We start from the raw sequence: 17,527 nt of genomic DNA on the forward strand, positions 1-17,527 counted from the left end.
GGGGCAGCCGGATTTCCGGTTCTCGGGGCGACGGGGCGGAAGTGAAGGAAAACGCAATCTCTGCTGTCGACGTCAGTTGCTGACTTAGCTGCTAACGGTAATAACTTAGGTTGCCTCTTCTTTCCACCCCCCCAGTCCCCATCGCTACTCGCCCAAGCCCTGGGCGTGGTTCGGGGCGAGATGGACCGCAGCGGCGCGGAGACGCCGGGTGGCCCCTGAGAAAGGGACGCTCTCCGGCCGCATCCGCACTTGTGACAGGGCGGCCCCTCCCTCTCCCGTTGCAGCGGCCTGGTGCCTCGAGAAAGGGGCGGAGCTCCGCCAGGCCTCCGGGCTCAGAGCGGGTACGGGCGCGCTCTGCTTCTGCAGCTGCTGCTTTTAGTCGCTCTTCATTCCTTCAAAATATGCATTGACGTTTCCTGTATGCCAGTCACCAGCTAATCATGGGGACAAAAAGTGAGAAAAAGTACACTCCCCACCATGCCCTCTTGGATCTCACAGACTGGCAAAGGAGAAAGACATTGATCACAGAATGAATCACTGACATAAATTAAGATTACAGCTTTGAGAAGTGCTAGGAAGAAGTGTGTGTTCTATGAGAGTTAATGCTGGAGGGGATCGGATTAATCTGGGTGCCAAGGAAGGTTTCCCTGGGGAAGCAACACGTGAGCTAAAAAGATGAGTAGGAGTTCGTGTGCAAAGGCCTTGTGGCATGGTGCCTGTAAAAAGGCGGAAGGGAAATGTACAAGCCTGCAAGACTGGGTCAGACGCTTCGGGGTGCGCAGTGAAAAAAATGATTGGCCTTCTGAAGAGGCAAGCCCCTGGAAAATTTTTAGAGCTGTTAGTGTTGGAAGAAAATATTTGCCTTTGGCTTTCTAGCATGATTTCACGTCACCCAAAACACGCTGGGAAAAGTAAACATGTTCTCCTTAGCTTTGAAATTGCTAACTCTTACCGTTTTAATTTTCTTTCAGTTCTGTTATGAGTTGCTAAAATCATGGTGAAATGTTGCTCGGCCATTGGATGTGCTTCCCGCTGTTTGCCAAATTCCAAGTTAAAAGGACTGACGTTTCACGTGTAAGATTTTGCCATAGTTAAGCCAAGTACTTCTGTTAAAAAAGCCAAAGACAGTTATACTTAATTTTTCAGTTTTGACCTTTAGTTCCCAAAGCTTTTTTTAAATAAATAGCTTTTTAAGTGAATTTGAAGTGATACATTTACGTTTTTATAACTTAGTTTAAAAGTTTAAGATTCCTGTCAAGGTATCAAAGGCTAGTAAACAAAAATATCAAGCTCATTTTTGTTAATATTGTTACTTTGTGTTTTAACATAGCTTCAAAGAAATTGTTTTGTTTATATGGAGTTTACAATCTGAAGGAAGGATCTTTGCCCAAATATATTGTCCTTTCTATTTAGAAATAGATCAAACTTATGCTGTAGAGAAAAAATGTAAATTACAAGTTCAGACCAAGGGTTCTTTAACAGTATTACAGGTAAGTCAAGATGATCTTAATTTTAATAATTATTCATTTGCTAGAAGTTTATTTTGCTGCTTTTGTGCCAGGCACTGTGCTATGTGCTAGAGAAAGATCTGATAAGTACTTTGCTAAGTATGAGGAAATAAAAAATGAGTATGTATACCCCACCTTATTCCAAAAAAAAAAGATTTGAATCAGCTTGGAAAATTACAGAAGATATGGTTATTGGTTTCCAGATCTCTCAAAACAGTTCTTTTCTCTAGAACCCCAAACTCTGCAGCTGTTGTCTGCCTTCATTCACTAAGCATTTATAGACCTGTTGTGTGTTAAATGCTGTACAAAGCAACTTTCTGATGCTGCCAGAAGAATGAAAGTATGAGGTACTCTGTTCATCTGGGATCAGTTCTGGGTATGGCTTCACATAGGAAAAGTCCCAAATGGTATTATCGTAGATAGATGAAGGAAAACCCCCCAGTTGTGAATCTTAATGTAAGGTTGAAGTATCCCTTGAAACTTTTCTTCTTTATGATATGAGAAAAATTGAAATGAGGGCCATATGTTTGCAGCGTGACTGGTGGAAAAATCTATTAAAACTGAAAGTTCTGAAAGCTTGATTCATGATGGCTTCCTGAATAGTCCATTTCCCAAGAGTAGTAACAAACTTCTCAGTGAACCAATTTAGTCACAACCTTAGTTCAAGTATATATTGACAGTGCTTAATATTAGGATACTGTTTGTATGTTTTTTTCTAGATTCCCCACAGATGAAAACGTCAAAAGAAAATGGGTATTAGCCATGAAAAGACTTGATGTGAATGCTGCAGGCATCTGGGAGCCTAAAAAAGGAGACGTGTTGTGTTCAAGGCACTTTAAGAAGACAGATTTTGACAGAAGTGCTCCAAATATTAAACTGAAACCTGGAGTCATACCTTCTATCTTTGATCCCTCATCTCACTTACAGGTTTGTATACGAGACACTGCTTAGCATCGTTACTCATTTTTTTATGGTACTGCTGAAGAACCGTCACCATTCAGGCTAACATTGTGATTGTTTGCTTATTCGTTTGAAGTCCATTTTTTGAGTTTCTAAATTTGGAAGTGACTGCTTCAGGTTTTATAATATGTAGTAGGAGTATTTTACCAGTAGCCACTCAGAAATATTGACATATTACAAATATTTGGTGAAGGGGACTGATTTTAGGAGTTGACATAACTCAGGATTTATATCTAAAAAAGGAGGAAAATAAGAGGGTTGAATTGAAGTTCCAAGTTGCCAGTCCTCTTCACACTGGAGCAAAAGTCAAGAGCAGAGCCAAAGTATAGAGCCAAAGTAATAGGACCAAAGTATACTTTTAGAGCCACATACATTCAAGCTTAAAGCCTAGGTAAAACTAAAAGGAAGAAAAGCAAAAGAGAGGAGAACGGGAGAATGAAAGGAGAGAAGAGGTAAGAAAAAGAAAATAAAAAGATTGTATAAATAAAGTCTAGTTGAATTTTGTGTTTTTTTCTCAGTGATATTAGTGCCACGGGTTGACTGCCTCACCCTCAGTATCTCTCTTGAGTTAAAATATGGCAAAGTGTTTCTAGACACCATAGAGTAACTGATTCCAGTGTAGAAAATTCAGGGAGAACCTTTCAGTTCCCAGAACAATAGTAATGAACCTCCATTGAAAGATATCTCCTTCCTGACAGTTGGAAACAAGGGAAATACAGATGGCCTTTGACTTCTGATTTTTCAACTTTACAACAGTGCGAAAGCAATACACATTCAATAGAAACCATACTTTGAATTTTTAAGTTTCATCTTTTCCTAGGCTAGCGATACGTAATACAGCACGCATGGGAGTATGCAATACCATATTCCCGTGATGCTGGGCACTGGGAGTAAGCTGCAGCCACATGGTCACGAGGGTGAACAACTGATACACTGACAATCATTCTGTACCCACACAACCAGTCTGTTTTTCGGTTTCAGAACAGTACTTAATAAATTACATGAGATATCAACACTCCGTTATAAAATAGGCTTTGCGTTAAATGACTTTGCCTAACTATCAGCTAATGTAAGTGTTCTGAGTATGTTTAAGGTAGGGTAGTCTAAACCATTATGTTCAGTTGGTTGGGTGTATCAAATGCCTTTTCAACTTACAATATTCTCAATTTATATAACCGTATCATAAGACAAGGAAGATATGTAATCTGGAAGTGTACCTGCTTCGAGATGGTCTTGGTCATTTTCCAGTGCCTGAGTGAGCAAGTAGAGACTGCCTCACTCTCTCCCATGTTAATAAATTTATAATATCTTGTGCAATTGGTTATAAAGGATTTCTTTCCTTATAGCAAGGTCTCATCCAGCATTAATGTTGAGAACCTTAAGAAATGTGGGCATAATAAAATCAAACCATAAGTTACTAACTTTCGAAAACTCTATCCTATAACAAAAGAAATTTTTCATTATAGGAAATTAGATGACACAAGCAAAAAGAAAATAAAAATTATCAATAATCACATAATCCAGAGATAATACTTTTAACACTTCAATGTGTATTTTTCCAGTCATTTGTATGTGTATGTTTGTATATATATTCACCTATATTTATATATTCTTACAAAATTATAATTACACTGTACATTTGATCCTTGAAAACAGAATTTGAATGCATGGGTCTACTTATATACAGATATTTTTTAATAAATATACAGCACAGTACTTTAAATGTATTTTCTCTTCCTTAGGATTTTAATAATATTTTCTCTAGTTTATTGTAAGAATATGGTATATAATACATGTACAAAATATGTGTTAATCAACTGTGTTAACGGTAAGGCTTCCAATCAACAAACATTAGGCTATTGGCAGTTAAGTTTTGGGAGAGTCAAAAGTTATACACAGATTTTCAACTGTGCAGGGAGGTTGGTGTCCCTAACCCTGCATTGTTCACGGATCACCTGTATATCCTTTTCTTAATTTGCTTCCATCTCATTCCCTTCCACCCTCCCCATTCATTTCATCTCAACATTTATATAGTGTTTACTATGTGCCAGGCACTATTCTGGGCACTTTGCATATAAACTCATTTAATCCTCATAACACCCACGTGAAAAAAATACTATTGTTATTCTCATTTTACTACTTGAGGACACCTAGGTCCAGAGAGCTGGAATATCTTCCTCGTTGTCACACAGCTGTTCAATGGCAGAGGCTGGATTTGAGCCCAGGCATTTTGGCTTCAGAGTCCACTGTTTTTTGTTTTTGTTTTTGTTTTGTTTTTTAGAGAGAGAGTGCATGAGCAGGGGGAGGGACAGAGGGAGAGAGAGAGAATCTTAAGTAGGTGCCATGCCCAGCACAGAGCCCGATGTAGGGCTCAATCCCACGACTAGGAGAAGATCACGACCTGAACCAAAATCAAGAGTCAGACTCTTAACTGACTGAAGCCACCCAGGTGCTCCTAGAGTCCACTGTTAACTACTACTTTCCATGATGCTAAATATTTTTCCACAACAATGGCTCTCAAACTTTAGCCTATGTAAGAATTATCCAGGGAGCTTGTTTAAAATGGAGAATCATGTGGCCCAGAGAATTTGACTCACTGAGTTTGTGCTGGAGTCCAGAAACCTGCACTTTTTTTTTAAGTTTATTTATTTTGAGACACAGAGAAAGCACAAGCGGGGAAAGGGCAGAGAGGGAGAGAGAGAGACAAGAGAATACCAAGCAGGTTCCACATTGTCAGTGTGGTACCCAATGCGGGGCTCGAACTCACTAACCACATGATCATACACTGAGCCAAAATCAAGAGTTGGATGCTTAAACAACTGAGCCATCCAGGAGCCCCTAAGAAGGCTGCATTTTTTAACAGGCACCCCACACAATTGTCTTGCAGATCTATGGATCATATTTTTAAGAGAAACCTGTGTAGAACATCAATTTTTTAAACTAAATTTACTGTGGGGCGCCTGGGTGGCTTGGTCGGTTAAGCATCCGACTTCGGCTCAGGTCATGATCTCACGGTCCGTGAGTTCGAGCCCCACGTCGGGCTCTGTGCTGACAGCTCAGAGCCTGGAGCCTGCTTCCGATTCTGTGTCTCCCTCTCTCTCTGACCCTCCCTCGTTCATGGTCTGTCTCTCTCTGTCTCAAAAATAAATAAACGTTAAAAATAAAAAAAATTAAAAAATAAACTAAATTTACTGAAATATCTATATGGAAAAGCGCACACATCGTAAGTGTACTGAGCAATAAGTTGTCATAAAGTGAATATACTCATGTAACTCTCTTCATACCAAGATATAAAATAGTATCAGCACCCAGAAACCTCTTCATACTCTTTGGCAGTCACTACAGCCCCAAAGGTAACCACTATCCTGACTTCTGTCACCATCAGTTATATAAATGAACTCAGACAGTGTGTACTCTGAACTTGTTTAGCTCAGCATTTTGTTTGTGTGATTCATCCATGTTGTAGTATGTGATAATAGTCCATTCATTTTCTCTGCAATATAGTATTCTATTGTTTAAATAAACTTTCACCATTCTACTGTTGACAGACATTTAGGTTGTTTTCACTTTGGAGCTATTATGAATGGTGCAACTATGAATGTTTTTGTCCATGTCTTTTGGTGCACTTAGGTTCACATTTCTGCAGAGTATATGTACAGTTCTCTTAAAAGTGGAACTACTGGGTCCTAGGGATGTGTGTGTTCAGCTTGAGCTGATACTGCTGTAGTTTTTCCAAAGTGGTTTTGCCAATTTGTAGTCTCACCATCTGCATGTAAGTGTTCCTCTGGTTCTATATCCTTGTCAGTACCTGGTGGTATTGGTTTTATGGAACATTTTAGTGACCATGTAGCAATTGATTTTATGTACGAACAGTGGTTTATGTAACCCAATCACTATTGTATATAGGTTATCATCTTTTACTATTTTAAATTAACACTGTGATGAACATAATTCTAGCCAAATCTTTGTACTTATCCTTATTTCCTCAAACCAAATTCCTGGAAATAAAATTGTTAGATCAAAGATTATACACGTTTTTAAAGCCTTTGCTTTTGAATCAGATCCCCAAAGCCCCACCAGAAAGCTTGTACCAATCTTCTTCCCAGTAGCTATGCATGAAAGTGTCCATCCACCCTAATCCTCGGTGTAAGTTGTGTTTTTAAACCTTTGTTAAAATTGATAGGCAAAAGTGGTATTTCATTGTTTTATTTTTGAATATTGGTGAGTCTCCACATTTTTCCATATGTTTATTAGACGTTTGTATTTTTTGTGAGTTACTTATTTGGGTCCTCTGCTATTTTCATCTTTTTTTTTTTTTTAATTTTTTTAACGTTTATTTATTTTTGAGACAGAGAGAGACAGAGCATGAACGGGGGAGGGTCACAGAGAGAGGGAGACACAGAATCTGAAACAGGCTCCAGGCTCTGAGCTGTCAGCTCATAGCCCGACGCAGGGCTCGAACCCACGGACCGTGAGATCATGACCTGAGCCGAAGTCGGACGCTTAACCGACCGAGCCACCCAGGCGCCCCTCATCTTTTTTAAACTACATGTAAAAACACTGTACATTGAAGATACGAATCATTTAACTGCCATCTGTGTTGCAGTTATTTTTTTTTTATAATTTTATTTATTTTTTAATGTTTGTTTTTGAGAAAGTGTGTGTGAGCAGGGGAGGGGCAGAGAGAGGGAGACACGAATCCAAAGCAGGCTCCGGGCTCTGAACCATTAGCACAGAGCCTGATGCAGGGCTTGAACTCACGAACCACAAGATCATGACCTGAGCTGGTCAGACACTTAACCGACTGAGCCACCCAGGTGCCCCATGTGTTATAGTTACTTTTTGTCATTTGTCTTTAGTTTAATTATCACATTGGTTTGGTATTTTTTGTTTTGTTTGAAGTTCAGACTTCTTTTTTAAATAGTATGTTGTATATTTTTTATTGAATTGTCTGACTTTAGCCTTCCCCACCTTAAGATTATATAAATATTCCCTGATTTTTTCTAGTTCCTAAGGGTTTTCATTTGTACATAAATTTTCAGTACTAAACTTTCATCATGATTTATTATATATAAAGGATGTAACTATTTTTATTAATTCATTTTTACCTGATTTATAGCCTTTTTCCACTTATTTAGAATGCCATTTTTTATCCTAACACCTTTTATACACTTGATCTATTTACAGATTTTTCTGTCTCATCTTAGGAGAGTAGCACACTATTTTAACTGTTGTTATTGGGTAATATATCTTTAACAAGTGGTAGAACGTATTCTTTCTCAATACCACTCTCTTTTTTTTTTTAGGAAAATTTGTGTTTCTAGATGAACGTCAGAGTTATTTTCAGGAAGTTCCTTTAATCTCAGAGAAATTTAAAATTTACCGAGTTTTTAAAGCAATTTCGTGAAAAGAAATATTAATTCCACTACACAAAGTATAGAAGGAATAAAAATGTAAGAAAGGACAGAAGTATCTACAATGATTTTTATTAACTCTTCTTAACAGGGGAAAAAAGAAAAACTTCATTCTAGAAAAAACTTCACCCTCAAAACCCTTCCAGTCACAAACCACAATCACCAGCTTGTTGGTGCTTCCTCATGTACTGAAGAATTCCAATCTCAGTTCACTTTTGTAAGTAAAATTACTTACTGAACTAATGTTGATATTTTTAAGGTAATACGTCTTCTCAATTAGGATTAAACTAGAGGTTTAGGCGTTTGAGGGTTTTTTTAAGTTTACTTATTTTGAGAGAGAGCCTACCCAAGTGGGCATGTACACGTGCATGAACGGGGGAGGGGCAGAGAAAGGGAGGGAGAGAATCCCAAGCAGATGCCATGCTGTCAGTGTGGAGCTAGAAGTGGGGCTCAGCCCCACAAACCATGAGATCATGACCTAAGCTTAACTAACTATGCCACCCAGGTGCCCTGACATTAATATATATATGTTATATATATATTATATATGTATTATGTTATATATTATATATACATAATTATATAGATTATATATTATGTTATATATTACGTATACATAATTATATGTACGTACATGTATATATGTGTATATGTATTTGTGTATATATATGTTATAGAAATATATAAAATGCCCAAAAATAGTGTTTTCCAGGGCCATTATAATTTTTATATATGGGATACTAATATACAGGTAGTTAATCCTTTGGTTGCATATTTAGTTCAAAGAGTGCTTTCATAGAGCTATTTTTTACCAAGAAAATGCAATAATCCCTTTGAGTACTATATTTTCTACATGGAAACATCTAATAAAAAATATAGTCACATCTTTAGGTTTTCTTAAAGAACAGTCATACATACAGAGTTTTCAAGCTTGCATTATTTATTCATCTCATTGCATACTCATATTAGAGCCACACCTAGAATCCAGGTCTGTTTTACTTTCTTGATTACCATCGCTTCATAGTAATACTTGAAATAGGGCAGTGTTTGTCTTCCAACTTTGTTAATTTTCAAAGTTGTTTTGAATATTCTAGATCTTTTGCATTTTCATATGAATTTTTAGAATCTTTTCTTTTTTTAATGTTTGTTTATTTTTGAGAAAGACAGAGTGCAAGCAGGGGAGGGGCAGAGAGAGAGAGGCAGACACAGAATCCGAAGCAGGCTCCAGGCTCTGAGCTTTCAGCACAGAGCCCGACACAGGGCTTGAACTCATGAACTGCAAGATCATGACCAGTCATGATCAAGATCAGTCAGCCGCTTAACTGACTGAGCCACACAGGTGCCCCTAGAATCATTTTGTAACAATTTCTGCAAAAATGCCTACTGGAATTTTAGCTGGGTTGTGTTGTATGTACAGATTCATTTGAGAAGAATTGACATCTTAATGGAACTGTTTTAAGTCTTTGAACCTGTGAACTCATTATATCTCTGCATTTATTCAGGTCTTTAACTTCTCTCAACAATGTTTTGTAGTTTCCAGTGTATAGGTCTTTCATTTTGTCAGATTTATCCCTAAGTATTATATGTGTTTGGATGCTATTACAAATGGTGTTGTTTTGTTTGGCTTACTGATAGTATATGGAAGTTGATTTTTGTATGCTGATTTTGTACTTGGCAAACTTGTAAACTCATATATTAATTATGCTTTTTTGTAAAGGCTGTTATATTTTCTACATAATCATGTTGTCTGTTATTAAAGATAGTTTTAATTTTTCCTTTCTAATATGGATGCCTCATTTCTTTCCTGCAATATTTATTGGACTGCTTTGAACCTCCAGGGCTTTGCTGAATAGAGAACACTGAGAGCTGATCTCCATGCTTTGCTCCTGATTTTAGGAAGAAGACATTCAGTCTTTCACCACTGAATATGATGTTAACTGTAGGTTTTTCATAAATGCTTTTATCAGGTTGAGGAAGTGCCTTTCTGTTCCTAGTTTGCTGAAAGTTTTTTTATCAGAAATGAATGTTAGTTTTGTCAAACACTTTTTCTGTGTCTATTGAGGTTTTCTATGGTTTTTCTTTTTTAGTTTGGGAAAAATGATTAGTTATATCAATTGATGTTTGAATATTAAACCAACCTCAGAATAAACTCAACTTCTTCATGGTGTGTTATCCTCTTATATATTGTTGAATTGGATTTATTAAAATTTTGTGTAGAATCTTTTCTTGTATGTTCAGTAGGGATATTGACCTGTAGTTTTCTTTCCTTGTAATATTTTTGTCTGGTTTAGAATCAGAATAATGCTGACCTTAATGAAAAAGTTGGAAAATATTGCCTCCTTTTTTGATTTTCTGAAAGAGTTTGTATAGATTTGATGTTATTTCTTCCATAAGTATTTGGTAGAATACTCCAGTTAAACTATCAGGGTGTGTGATTTTGTAGGTAAGGTTTTTTTTTGGTAGCTTGTATCTTCCAAGGGATTTGTCCCATTTTATCTCAGTTGTCAAGTTTAACAGCTTAAAATTGTTCATAATATTGGCTTACTGTCCTTTTTAATATATGTAGAATTTGTAGTGATATCATCTCTCCCATTTCTGATATTGGCAATTTGTTTCTGTTCTTTTTTATTGCTGATCAGTCTACCTAGAGATTTGTCAATTTTATTGATCTTGTTAACTAGCTTCCATTGGTTTTCTCACTTTTTTTGTTTTTGTTTTCTACCTCAGTGATTCCATTCATCTTTACTATTTGCTTTTTCTTTTTATTCCAGTAAAATTTGCTCTTTTTCTAGTTTCTTAAAATGAAAGCTAAGGTCATTGACTTGAGACATTCCTTTATAATGTAGGCATTTAGTGGTAAGTGGTATTAATTTCTCCCTAGGTATTGCTTTAGCAACACTCCATAAATGTTTTCATTTTCATTTAGTTCAGAAAACTTTCAAATTCCATTGTTATTTGTTCTTTGACCCATGAGTTATTTAGAAGTGTGTGTGTGCCATGTAGTTTCCAAATACTGGGGAATTTTCCAGATGTCTTTCTATTAATGTGTCTAATTTAATTCTGTGGTAGTCAGAGAATATACATTGTATGGCTTGAAATTGCTTGAGATGTTTTTAAATTTATTGAGATTTATAGTCTCTAATATAGCCTGTCTTGCCAAATGTTCTGTGTGCATTTGCAAAGAATGTGCATTCTGCTGATGTTACCTAGAATGTTTTAGAAATATCAAGACTGTTGTTCAAGATTTTATCCTTACTAAATTTCTGTCTACTTGTTCTGTCTGTTATTGAGAGAGGAGTTTAATTTTCTGGTGTAACTATGTATTTGTCTAATTCTCCTTGAAGTTGTCAGTTTTTACTCATTACATTTTGCAGCACTGTGATTGAGTGCTAATATCTAGGATTGTTTTGTCTTGTTAATTTAACCCCTTTATTATTAGGAAATGACCTTCCCTGGTAATGTTCTTTAGTCTGAAATCTATTTTTCTGATAGCAGTATACCCACTCTAGTTTCCTTTTTCTTTAGTGTTATATGGGTGTACAGATGGCCCCCAACTTATGATGATTCAACTCATGATTTTTCAGCTTTCCAATAGTGCAAAATGAATAAGGCATTCAGTAGAAGCCATATTTTAAGTTTCTAATTTTCGTCTTTTCCTGGGCCAGCGATATGGAGTACTATACTCTTTTATGATGCTGGACAGTAGCAGCAAGCCACAGCTCCCAGTCAGCCATGCAGTCACAAGGGTGAACAACCAACACACTTGCAACCATTCTATGCCCATACAACCATTGTATTTTTCACTTCCAATACAGTATTCAATAAATGACATGAGATAGATATTCAATACTTTATTATAAAATAGGTCTTGTGAGACCCATCATAAGTGGAGGAAGATCTGTATCTTTTTCTACTCTTTTACTTTAAACCTATTTGGGACTTTTTGAAGTACATGTTTTTTTTAGGGAGCTTATACTGTTGGGTCTTGATTTTTTAATCTTATCTGGTCATTTCAGCCTTTTAAATGGGTTATTTAGACCATTTACACTTAGTGTATTGATCCTGTTTGGTTTCCTATGTGTTCCATTTGTTCTTTGTTTTTTAACAATAAATTATCTATTTTTTAACAATAAATTATCTTTTAAAGAGATATAAATAATAAGAAAAAATCTGTATACTTTACCTGTGTAGTGGCCATTGCCAGGGTTTTTCATTCCTTTGCATAAGTCCATATTTCCATCTGGCATCATTCTGTCTGAAGCATTTTAACATTTCTTATAAAGCAGCTTTGCTGGGGATGAATTCTTTCAGCTTTTATATTTCTGAAAGAAGTCATTATTTAGTCTTTGTGTTTGAAAGATTTTTTCATTGGGTATCAAATCCTAGATTGATAGTTTTGGAGATTTTTTTATTTGTTTTTAGTTCTTCAGAGATGTTGTTCCACTGTATTCTCATAGGCTGCGTTTCTAATGAAAAATCTGTCATCTATATCCTCTATACATTCTGTATCCTCTAACGTGTCTTTTTTTTTTTTTTTTTGGCTTTTAAGAATTTTTCTTTCCCAGTGGTTTGAATAATTCAATTATGATATATATAGTTCAGTTTTCATATTTCTCATGCTTGGGATTTTTGAGCTTCTTTATCGGTGGGTTTATAGTTTTCATCAAATTTGGAAAGATTTTGAAGACTCATGGAGTCTTCAGATATTTCATTCTACCTCAACTTTTCTTTCCATTGCTTCACGGATCCTGATTACATGTATATTAGGCTAGCTGAGTCATGCTACCACTCACTGATGCTCTGCTAATTTTTTGTTTTTTTCTGGGTTTGTTTTTCAATACTCCCTTTTCTCTCTGTAGTCTGTTCTGGATGGTTCATATTGCTGTATCTTCACTTTCACTAATATGCTATTCCCCCCAATGTATTTTTCACCTCAACACGTTGTAAATTTTACCTCTAGGTGTTCTGTTTGATTCTTTTTTATATCTTTAGTTCTCTCCCTAACTTCTTGAACATATAGAATATTATTTTAATAACCTTAATTCTTTTATCTGGTAATTCCATCTTTTGTATAAATTCTTGATTATTTTCCATTGACTGGTTTATGGTTCATGTTGTCCTACTTCTTTGCATACTAGATGCAAAGTATGGTAGATGTTGTGTGCCACACATTGTGATTTTTACTTTGCTGGATGCTAGATATTTCTGTGTCTTGTATTTTTGAGCTTTATTCTGGGGTACCACAAAATTATTTGGAAACAGTTTGATCATTTCAGGTTTTATTAGGCAGGACTAGGAGAATGTTCAGTTTAGGGCTATTTGTTCTCCACTGCTGGAGCAAGACCCTTTTGTATGCTCTCCTCAATGCCCCATGAATCTTGAAATTTTCTGATTTGGAAGGGGTGGGAAAAGTGGCTATGCCATCTGAGCACAGGGCACTCCTGGTTTTCTCTGGTCATTCTTTCTTCAGCCTTGAGCAGTTTCCTGCCTGTGTGCACTGAATACTAGAAGGGGAGCCTCTAAGGATCTTCAGAGTTCTCTCTTGGTCTTCCTGGATGCTTCACACAATCTTCTCAATCTACTAAGCTCTGCCTGGGTTTCCCCTCCATGCACTGAGGCATACACACTCTCCCAAGACAGTAAGCTGGGGCAGTCGGTCATAGGGTTCACCTCTTAGTTTGCATGTCTCCAGGATTGCTGCCTTCCCTGCCTGATCTCTGTTATCTTCATAACGTTTTTTATGTCTTTTGGCCCTATGTCGGTTTTTTTAGATAGGAATCAATTCAGTCTCTGTCATACTGGCTAGAAGCAAAAGTTCTCTTTAGTAATTTTAATAGTGAGTAACAGCTTTTCAAAATTATTTTATAGTGCCTTTTTAAGATCTGTTAGTGTTACTTTCCCTATTTTCAATTGAAAAAAAGTATACCCAGCAAACTTAAGCATAACCATAATAAATATTGAAAGAGCTTAAATTCTGTCTCTAAAAACCCAAAACCAAGGTCCTCGCTAAATAAAAACACTCAACCTGAGGACCTGCTCCAGTGCTCCTTTTTTGTCATCACCTTTAAAATGAGATATTTATCAAAATAAAATAAAATCGTTAAAAGTTTAACAACATAAGATTTTTGGGTAGGTAAAACTTAAACTTAGCAGCGCCACGCCTGGGGAACAAAAGCTGGATAGTCATTACGAGTGTCATGTTCATAGCAAATACTTACCCCAATAAGCAGTGCTTCCCATCAATAGATATTGTACCCCTCGTGTTATTCCTAGCCTTAGATAAAGGGGGAAGTCTCTGGGCACCCAAAATACTGCTTCCACCCCCATCCTCTTCCTGTGTTCTTTAAACCTCTAAGTATCACCAACTTAAAGATACCTAAGCATCGTAAGAAACAGCTGAGGCCTAGCTAAAAACTTTTATCTAACTACTTGTCTCTCCAGTTTAATAACTTGGTGTTTATGTTTTTAGGAACATAGCTACAGTGTAATGGACAGTCCAAAGAAACTTAAGCATAAATTAGATCATGTGATCAGCGAGCTAGAGGATACCAAGAAAAGTCTGCGGAATGTTTTAGACCGAGAAAAACGTTTCCAAAAATCATTGAGGAAGACAGTCAGGGAATTAAAAGATGAATGTCTCATCAGCCAAGAAACAGCAAATAGACTGGAAGCTTTCTGTTGGGAGTGTTGTCAGGAGAGCATAGAAAGAGACTATATTTCATGAAATAATTCCATGTTATATTCTACCTAAAATTAACATTGGTACAGGTTTTTAGAAAATAATTCTTGTTTACCATCATTAAATATCCATCACTTAGAGTGCTTCTTTGGGTCTTCTGTAGCATTATACATTTAGTTGTTATTCAAAGACTTTGTTTTAAAGATTTGCAGAAATTTGTGCTAGTTATCATGTTTTTGTGTGATATGTGACAATTATGTTTTTATAGACCTAAACTAGTGCCAGTTTACTATTGTAAGATGTTAAAAGCTTAAAAAGATTCCACAGGACTTACGAAATGAGGTCAAATTAGTCTCATTCAACAATGGTAGTAGGATGTGGACACTGCTTCGACAGCATCAGATTTTTGGCTCAAAGGAGTACCTTTAGTTGTGTGTACTTTATGGTAAGTACAATGAATTATACTTTAAATGTACTTTACTATAAAGCAGAATTCATTTATAACACATGTCCACCTTGGATCCAATCCAGGGTGCTTTTGTTATCAATAATAACAAAAGATTATACGGCATCCCATAGTACTGACCCTGAGAATAGCATATGGTACAGATCTGTTGGCTTTTAAAGTTGTTCAGAGCCAAGTTGAGAAGACCTCTGATGAGGTCGTAGTTTTCAGTACGGTACATCATTCCTCCTCCGTCTTCTTGGCTAGGAGCACTTTCATATAAAACAGCAGAGGTTTAAAAAGCAAACCAAAAAAAAAGGGGGGGGTCATAAATCTGATTTTTAAATGGTTGGTTGCTGACAGTTGTTCTGAACATTTTGTTTCATTATAAAGGAATCCTTTCAAAACCTAAATGCTAGTACTAGCTGAGTATTTTTAAAGTTGCTTTGTATTTTACAGAAAGTAATGTTGCCGGCATTTCTAAAATACAAAATGTTGGTGAAATCATTAAAAAACTGTGACTCTTCCAGTTGTAATAGGAATTGGAGAAAGGGTTAGAATATTTTCCTGTCATTAGGAGAGTAGATTACTGCCCAAAGGCTTTTATTTAAAGAAATAGCTAAGTAAAGCAGCAGCTTTAGAATAGCTTCTTACTGAATATACACAAGAATGACTCTTAGCTATTTTCTGATCCAAGTGTCAGAAATTTAGCTTTTATCCTAATTTCTTATTAAAAACAACTGAAATTTAGAGTCATAAATTGTGAATTAGAATAAAAATTACTAGCTCAAAACCAAACTCTACTTTGAAGCACGTGTACATATTCAAACCACATTCAGCTCTAGTAGTTAGAATTTGAGTATCGCTTCTTTCCATGTGTTAACTAGAAATGAATTGCAGTTTGTGCTAAAATGTTCATGGAAATTTTATTTGTGTTATATTGTCCGCAAGGATATGGTCACTTGAATTTCCTTTGTATTCAAGAATATTCTATGTGTTGATGTATATTTTTATGTAGGTTTCCAAACCTTCCTCTGAATTGGAATCTTCCCACATTTGAGAGGTCAGCATTATGCTAAGAAGAAACACTGAGGTCATATCTTTTTACTTCCAAAAAAAAAAAAATCTCATTAGCTACCCATTATTTATTTTAGTTATTTAATTTTGAATTCATAATGGACATTCTAATGGAAAGTTTGGGTACAATCTTAGATTTTATGGAGGTACTATGATAGAGATGGAAACTATTTCCGAGTATAAAAATTAAAGTCAGTGGACAATAGAGAAAAGTAGGATAGATCCAAACACAGTATGTCTACATTCAAGCTCTCTACCGGCTGCTTAGAAGAATTCAAGCCTGGGAGACCTTTCCAAGAATCCAATCCCAATCTGTGCCACAATCACAGTTGTCACGGTCACTTTTGCTCACCATGAACTCAGCCCTTGTCTTCTTTGTCATTGGTCTTATTATCACTGAGAGATAAGTAACTGAGAGCAAAATCTTGGTATCATCAAGCACCCGGAGCTACCCATTTGCTCTTTATTCTTACAGAGAAATGATTACCAACAGAAATCTGACATAAGAAATAGGGTTCTCCCCACCTGCCACCCAGAACAAATGCCTGGATGCAGCAAATACCTCAGTCCTCTCTTCCAGATATTCCAGCCTAGCTCAGTGAGAAACTGTCCTGTGCAGAGCAAACCAGTGACCCCATCCAGAGGTTCCTCAAGCAGCTGAGACCAGCCTAAGGGTTTCGCTTTGCTTTAAAGTTTGGAGTAGCCTCTGGATCCTGGAACAAACCAATACCCCAGTTCAACCTCAGTGCCAAATAAGGTACAAAGGACTTAACGTGACATTTTTCTCCATATCAAGTTTAAATCTCTGGAAATAGACTTTGGTTGCTAAAGATAATCACAATTATACCACAGCCTTTGAGAAAAGATGAAATGTATTAAAATATGTAGTTTTAATAAAAAGGTAAAATATTACAGACATAATTGAGTGTAGAATACATTATACATTTGAAAAATAAAATATTTTCTCCAGTAATGTGCTGTATGTGGTTTTTATACAGTTATCCAATAAAATGAGCAGAGAAAAATGAAGAGTATATATATATGCTGTGGTTTTGCTTTAATCTCTCCTGCATTGTTTTCCCTCCACAATAACTCCAAAATCATAGAGTCTGCTAGGTTAAGTGATCCAAGTGACAGGCCTGCTTTTAGCACAATGTGGATGTTCCATAGAGCCCTTTCCTGCTTGTGCCTCACTCAAAACTGGCAGCTTTTCATGTCACCAAGTATAACAGCTGAGAGCAGTATTTTTAGGTGTGAAATGTGCTCCCTTCGAAATCCAAAACGGCCTGTTAGGCATTGTGCTTCCTTCCTCACAGTGGGAGATGCAAGCCGTAATAATTTGTCTTTTACTTCAGAGGGGATGTCCTAGCATGCCCGTGCTCGCTGGATACTCCTCCCCCCAAATTTTACTGATCTGTCATACACATTGTCAAATTCAGTGCTT

At 36.4% G+C, this 17,527-nt stretch overlaps 1 protein-coding gene across 2 annotated transcripts; it reads left to right on the top strand.

Annotated features, from left to right (window-relative positions):
• The first annotated feature begins 13 nt into the window (after positions 1–13).
• On the top strand, positions 14–17,071 carry THAP6 (THAP domain containing 6). Of its 2 annotated transcripts, none has more exons than XM_049632088.1 (5): positions 14–97; positions 972–1,074; positions 2,228–2,435; positions 7,974–8,099; positions 14,352–17,071. In XM_049632088.1, the coding sequence occupies exons 2-5, from the start codon at positions 995–997 to the stop codon at positions 14,604–14,606; spliced, it is 669 nt and encodes a 222-aa protein (XP_049488045.1). In that variant the 5' UTR covers positions 14–97; positions 972–994; the 3' UTR covers positions 14,607–17,071. The 2 variants fall into 2 exon arrangements, with proteins under 2 accessions (XP_049488045.1, XP_049488046.1); XM_049632089.1 differs by lacking the exon at positions 14–97 and adding an exon at positions 369–453.
• Positions 17,072–17,527: the final 456 nt, after the last annotated feature.

The sequence above is a fragment of the Panthera uncia genome, chromosome B1, assembly GCF_023721935.1.
Source record: "Panthera uncia isolate 11264 chromosome B1, Puncia_PCG_1.0, whole genome shotgun sequence".
Classification (NCBI taxonomy): Eukaryota; Metazoa; Chordata; class Mammalia; order Carnivora; family Felidae; genus Panthera; species Panthera uncia.